The 6,914-nt window shown below is 43.8% G+C and overlaps 1 protein-coding gene across 1 annotated transcript; it reads right to left on the bottom strand.

Moving 5' to 3' along the window:
- Positions 1-1,688: 1,688 nt before the first annotated feature.
- On the bottom strand, positions 1,689-6,387 carry LOC308469192 (coiled-coil domain-containing protein 137-like; the record flags this gene model as incomplete). Its single annotated transcript, XM_081024537.1, has 5 exons — positions 1,689-2,273; positions 2,557-2,636; positions 3,918-4,000; positions 5,132-5,327; positions 6,266-6,387. Coding segments are annotated over 5 exons (694 nt in total), but the record flags the coding sequence as incomplete, so codon positions are not given.
- Positions 6,388-6,914: the final 527 nt, after the last annotated feature.

Below are 6,914 nucleotides of genomic sequence, written 5' to 3'. Positions count from 1 at the left end.
TGACATAGGTCTTTCCCCCCTCTTAGCTTCACCAGCCCCACATTCCAGGATGGAATTAAGTATTTTAGCCTTTTCCGTAATGGCGTCCCAGTTTTGAAATGCCTTCCTCAAAGAGAGGTATACCAGGTACTGACTGTCGGATCTCTAGTGCCAAGTAACAACCTTCCTATTTGCCCAGGCATTTTAGATCTTGCCTACTTTGATTTATCCCATTTTTTTAAAAAAAAGTTTGATATTTTGGGGGGTTTTGGAAACTTTTGATGGTGGGCAGTTAAAATATTGCAAAGCAGACTTGCTTTCTGTTCCACCCTGAATAGGCTGCCACAGTAAGGCACCTTCAAATTCACTATGTGACGGTAAACCCATTCCTGGGAGACTTCCATCCCAATACTGGATGGGAGTCACAAGGGAGCACTATCTGCTCTGAAGCCTCATCCCACTGCAGGGAAAATAACTCTCTTTGCGACTAGAACAGGACAGCAGAGAAGAGACACAGCAATGCCTCCTAGCTGCGGGGAGAGAAGAGGCAACAGATCTGGTAGTGGAGTAGGACAGCTAAAAATAATCCCAAGATATTTCAAAGCTGGCAACTCACATGCTCCTTGGCTTTCAGATAGTACAGGCATGTCCAACTTTCAAGAGACAGAGATCTACTCCCACTATAAAAAACTGGCAGTGATATACCAATGTTTTGAGCGTGTTTTTAGAAAGCTTGTTGAGCTTGCGTTGAATACAGTGGTACCTTGGTTCTAGAACTTAATCTGTTCCGGGAGTCCGTTCGACTCCCGAAACCATTCAAAAACCAAAGTGCGGCTTCCGATCGGCTGCAGAAGCTTCCTGCACTCAATCAGAAGCCACAGAAGCCGCATTGGACACTCGGCTTCCGAAAAACGTTCACCACAAACCGGAACAATTGCGGCTTTCGGGAGCCAAGCCGTTCGGGAACCCAGGTACTACTGTATACACTTCCAGAGTTAACACTAAATACATTGCTTCTGGTAAATGAGCCACCATAGCTGCTAGATGGCTGTGAAAATTTGTGTCCCAGGCTTTTTAGACTCATATACCCATGTACTGGGACGCGGGTGGCGCTGCGGGTTAAACCACAGAGCCTAGGACTTGCCGATCAGGTGGTCAGCAGTTCAAATCCCCACGACGGGGTGAGCTCCTGTTGCTCAGTCCCTGCTCCTGCCAACCTAGCAGTTTGAAAGCACATCAAAGTGCAAATAGATAAATAGGTACCGCTCCAGCGGGAAGATAAACGCCAGAGAAGTAGATAGGAAAAATGTGCATATTACCAGTGTAATATTAAACAGAAGAACAATTTCTGACCACCTTCCAGCCACAAGAGGAAGACCAAGCTGGGAAGAAATGTATCTTAAACCCTAAATAGCTTTGCTTGGCAATCCTCGTTCTCCTTTCACATCTTATTTATCTTTGTGCCAATGCATTGAGAGTGGGAGCGAAATGTGTTTCTCCAACTTTGTGGGGGAATATATGGATGCAGAGTTGCGCTGGACAGTAAGCAGCAAAAAACAGAACTTGCCGCTGATGCTGAAAGAGGGGGAATAACTGAGCACTGGGCCTTTCATAACCTTCAAAATCAAATGAGACCATTTTGCTTTGTTATTATTTTCAGGGTGCTATTTTCATTCCGCATTCCTCTGCCAAATGGCTGCATCGGTGGATAATATAAATATATTTATTCGGTGTAATTGCCTCCGAGACCATTCCCATACTAGTCCTTCTACTCTGAATCCCAGAGGAAAATTAAGAGAAGATTACAGAACCCCCAAGTTGCTAAGATCACTAGGCATGAAGTTCCAAGGTTGAGTCTAGAAAAATTCCACTGTATACACTTCGCTCTGCTTCTGGAAGTAGCAGACGACCGCCATATTGCCCAATGTGTACAACACCAGTCAATCTTGCTGGTCCAGATGGCTTGATGTGGTCATCCAAAAAGAGGATCGTTTAAATACACCGCCATCTTGGCTGCTGCTCTGTCCTTGTATTAAAATGTTTCTTCCTGTTTTCTGGCACAGTGGAAGCACTCTGACATCTCAGACAGGCTTCTTTAGTTTGTCAATAGCAAGCTGACTTTCAGCCATTTGCTGCTGCTTGCGTTTCTTTATGTCCCGGTAAGCTTGGACAACCCTTTCTCTTTCCTCCTGCATGATCCTCTGGCGAGCAAGGGATGTGTGGAACACTTTTGGAGTGGAGGGTGTCCCACTGGAGCCCAAGAGAGATGTCAGCAGAAGCTCCTTCTTGCCGGCCTGGAATGTAAGAGAGATTGGTTCAAGTTAAAGAAGCACACAGAGGAAAGAGGTTATAGATTGAGTATGATCATGAACACTGAACCAGCTTACAGAAAACAAACAAACCCTGAAATACCTGAATCTCTGATACAGCTAGTTTGATAATAGTATTGCTAACACCAAGTCGGTGTTCTTCCCAAGCTTTGCTACCAATCGTGTAAAATTACTTCCTGTATAGGTAGCAGGGTCACTGGCAAAGTTAGAAGACAGAGATAGAATTTCATGCAGCTACATAACTTACCTTGTCTTTGACAACACTCTTTCTAGGTTTCGCTGTGATTGTTGGGGGCTGTTCAGCAACCTCACCAAACTTCACCGAGTCTGAAAGGAATGGCAAAGAGGTAAGCTCCAAGGGACTGAATTGAGATGGAGATAGCACTAAAATAGATATAGTCTCCTCCCGTAATATCCCATTTAGCAGCCTGAAGTCCAGTCTAGAGGCCAACACAGCCACTCCAATTTGTCATGTCACAGCAAAGAACAAGTGGCTTTCCGTCCTGTACGTTAATCACCACAGTACACAGCAACAGAGACTACGGTTCAGCTCCCATTCAAATGTACCTGTCCCTATTACAAAATTCAGCACAATGCAATTACACTTTTATATATTTCAGCTGGGAATTTGTTGCTTTGGACATAAAGGTGTGCCCTAAAAAGCAGGTGTCCAAACTTTGGAAGTGGAGCTGGAACCAAGCTTCCTCTTGACAATAGATTTGCTTGATAGCAAAGACCACCAGGCTTTGGCTTTTAATTATCTGGTTTCTTCAGTGTTTGGGATGTCGTAAAAATACAAAAAAGTTTCCGTTTTTATTCTGTTTCAGCATTATGTTGATTTTACTCCATGTGTTATTTATTTATTTGTTGTTATTACATTTGTTTAAGAAAGCGACTAATGAGTAACAACAACAACTGACAGAGAGACTGGTGGTTCAATTGATGAAAGTGTTTGCAATGCTAAAAACTCCTAACACCAGCTCTCCATGGCTGGATGCTACAGCAGATGGCATGTAGCTTAAGGGTGCATTCATTTTCCAGTCCTGCTTGGCTGTGTGTGTGTGTATGTATGTGTATGTGTGCATGTGTGTGTGTGTATATATATGGAATGTTAGGTGTTTTTAAGCTGCCCTGAGTGGGGATTTTGCACCAGAAGAGCGGGATAATAAATAATACGCAAATGATTTAACATATCACTATAAACAGTGATATGCTAAATCAACTTTCTGTTCCCGCACAAACTGCAAGTTTTTGTTTTATAAAGTACAAAGAAAGAAAGATACTATTTGAGTTGAACTGAGTAGACTACAGCCTTATGATGATCCAGACAAATCCCATAATCCAAAGCAATTGTGTATCCTGTTGTAACATAAGTCAACACCACAATCCTTCTCCTCAGTATGAAATTCTCAATATCCAGATAGAACTACCACCACAAAAATAAATGCACACTCAAAGCACCCATTGGGGAAAAAAAATATACATGCAGGAAACATCAAGAAAGATGTGGTGGTTTTCAAATCCTTGGAATTCTGTAGCAGAGATTTGGGGTGTTCTGGAACTCTGAAGAAAGCCGAAGAGTCATACATTGAAAAATACTTCCCCTACCTTTGAGAAAGTCTTTCTCCAGCAATGCTGCTTTTTTCTCCTCTTTCTTCCTACGGATTTTATCCAGCTTCTTCTTCTGAAAACTAGAAAGCAAGTTTTGTTGAAGAAAGGACGCAACAGGAGCTGTACACATGAATTTCAACGGAGGATGAAGGGAATACAATTCAGAGCCCCAATCAGACCAAAGAGGGCTACAAAGATACTGTGTCAATAAAAGGCATTGTGTACCTGGCTATTGGCCACCTGCGGCCAAATGAAGATGTCTGGGTGCCAGGATGGTGCCTGACATCACCACCTGGAGGTGCATGCCTGGGGATCCTTGGATCTGAACTGTTTGCACACACTAATACCACATCCCATAGAATTCTATCAGTTATATTTTATGTACACAATTGGAATGAATTTCAGGAACCAAAATGCTTTTTCTGTGCTGCCTGAGCAGGAGCGGTGAAGAACGTTAACAGTTTGTTGTTGCAGCTTGTCTTCACTTACCCCACCCCACTGCCTTGCTCACAGTTGTGAAGAATATTCTTACGTTATGAATAGTCTGTGTCACCATTAAGAAAAAGAGGTAGGAATAGGCCAGTATCTATGTGGGCTGTCCCTGGATCAAGTGACTTTTCTTCCTTAAGTTCGCAAAGGTCTCACCCTAGCTCAAGGTTGTCATCTGAACTAGCCAGATGTTTAACTGAGAATCAATCACAGTCAGCCCATCATTTGAAAAATAAGACTTTAGAGCCATCTTGCCCCAAAATGGCAATGAGACATTTCATTTTGATGACAGTAAGCTTGGTTTAAGGAGCCATTTGGTACCTAGCTTATATATCTGAGTTTCCAACATTAGCTGCAAACTAAGGATGTGGGTGGCACTGTGGGTTAAACCACAGAGCCTAGGGCTTGCCGATCAGAAGGTTGGCAGTTCGAATCCCTGCAACGGGGTGAGCTCCCGTTGCTCGGTCCCTGCTCCTGCCAACCTAGCAGTTTGAAAACACGTCAAATTGCAAGTAGATAAATAGGTACCACTCCGGTGGGAAGGTAAACAGCGTTTCCGTGCGCTGCTCTGGTTCGCCAGAAGTGGCTTAGTCATGCTGGCCACATGACCCGGAAGCTGTACGCCGGCTCCCTTGGCCCATAAAGTGAGATGAGCGCTGCAACCCGAGTCTACGACTGCACCTAATGGTCAGGGGTCCCTTTACCTAAGGGATCAAGCTTACTCTTTCTTCCTCTGGGACTTTTCTGGGACTGGCTCTTCTTTTTCAGGTTCACGCTGCAGCTGGTATTTGGTAAGGAACATCACATGCTGAGTTTCCCGCTCAATGCGCCCGATGTAGGTAGAATCTCCCTCTCCTTTTCGCCGCTTGAATTTTGGCACAGGTATGTCACCCTCCAGTATATGACCTGGTTGCTTCTCTGAGATGAAAACACAAACTATTACAGTCTTACTGTGCCCAACAGCACCCAGAGAAATAAAGCAAGATGAAGACAAAAAAACCTTTATTTCCCTGGCCCTCTGCAAAACAAAAATAGACAAGCACAATGTCTATTTGACAGTGGTCCAAGCTAGAGCAGTCTAACATACTTCTGTGGGGCATAAATGGGTGTCACACCATGTCCAACCACCCTAGATTTCCCCACCCCCAAAATGTCACAGTCCTGGTGCTAGCTAGGAGGACTGGCTCCGCAACTGAATATAGGATCAAATTACATTGGAATCCATTAACTTCCCAATATAGCATGTGTTTTTTGCATTGATTGTGTTTATTATTACAGAACTCCTTAGAGCAGATAGCTGCTGGCCCTCTGCCATAAGCAGGCAACGGATGTTGTTGCCAAAAGACAAATGGATTGGCAATGAGTTATTTATTTCCTTAATAAATTTACACCCAGTTTTCACGAAAACAAATCCAGAACAGTTATGCTGTTACTGACTGATCAATTCCCCATGCCAAAGCTTAATGAACTCAAAGTTGCAGAGGGACGTATTGTGCTATTATGGTAAAGAGACAGTAATCCTAGAATTGTAGAGTTGGAAGGGACCCTGAGGATCACCTAGTCCAGGCATTCCCAACCTGCAGCCCTCCAGATGTTTTGGCCTACAACTCCCATGATCCCTAGCTAACAGGACCAGTGGTCAGGAATGATGTGAATTGTAGTCCAAAACTTCTGGAGGGCCGAAGGTTGGGGATGCCTGATCTAGTCCAACCCCCTGCAATGCACAAATATGCAGCTGTCCCATATGGGGATCGAACCTCCAACCTTGGTGTTATGAGAACCATGCTCTAACCAACTGAGCTATCAGAATTGGGTCCATAGTGTATGTTGGAAAAACATGAAGACTGCTTTTTTACCCTTTTTCTTTTTCTTCTTGCTCTTGGGGTTCTTTAATTCATCACGGCTCCTCATTATTTCCCGCAACCGAAAAGGAATTTCTTGCTCATCCAGGCACTGAGTTTTCTTCTTCTTAATTTGTCTACAGGGTTTTAAAGGGGGGGGGTGTTACGGACAAGGTTGTACAGCTTGTTTCAACAATAGCTACCACCAATTAAAATTCAAAATGCCTTATGGTAAGTACGACCAGAAGACCAGCTTGAATGACAGGTTTAGAGCAGCTGTCCATCACACAGGCAACTAGCAGGCAAAAGCTTGTGATCACAATTTCACAGGCTGCTCCATATTAGAATGTCAAGGTTACACCATCTGTATGGGGCAGCTACAACAATGCCCACATACAGGACAGCTGCAACAGCATCATTTATTACACTGTGACATCAATGTCTTAAGCAGGGGTACCTAGTATATGCCCCTCCAGATGTTGAAGGCTAAAACTCCCATAACCTCTGACAAGCAACAGAAATTGGGAAGCCAAGACCTGAAGGGAAACAGGGTAAGCACTCCTGGTATAAAGTGGCAATTGATTACATTTACCCGAAAGCAACACAAGATTAGGATAATAGTTATATTTTAGCAACACCTGGAGGGTGCTTATATATACAGTGG

This window comes from Podarcis pityusensis (genome assembly GCF_964106645.2).
Source record: "Podarcis pityusensis genome assembly, contig: HAP1_SCAFFOLD_976, whole genome shotgun sequence".
NCBI classification, from domain to species: domain Eukaryota; kingdom Metazoa; phylum Chordata; class Lepidosauria; order Squamata; family Lacertidae; genus Podarcis; species Podarcis pityusensis.
Note: the sequence above shows the minus strand (reverse complement) of the source record. Positions and strands in the feature narration are given on the sequence as shown.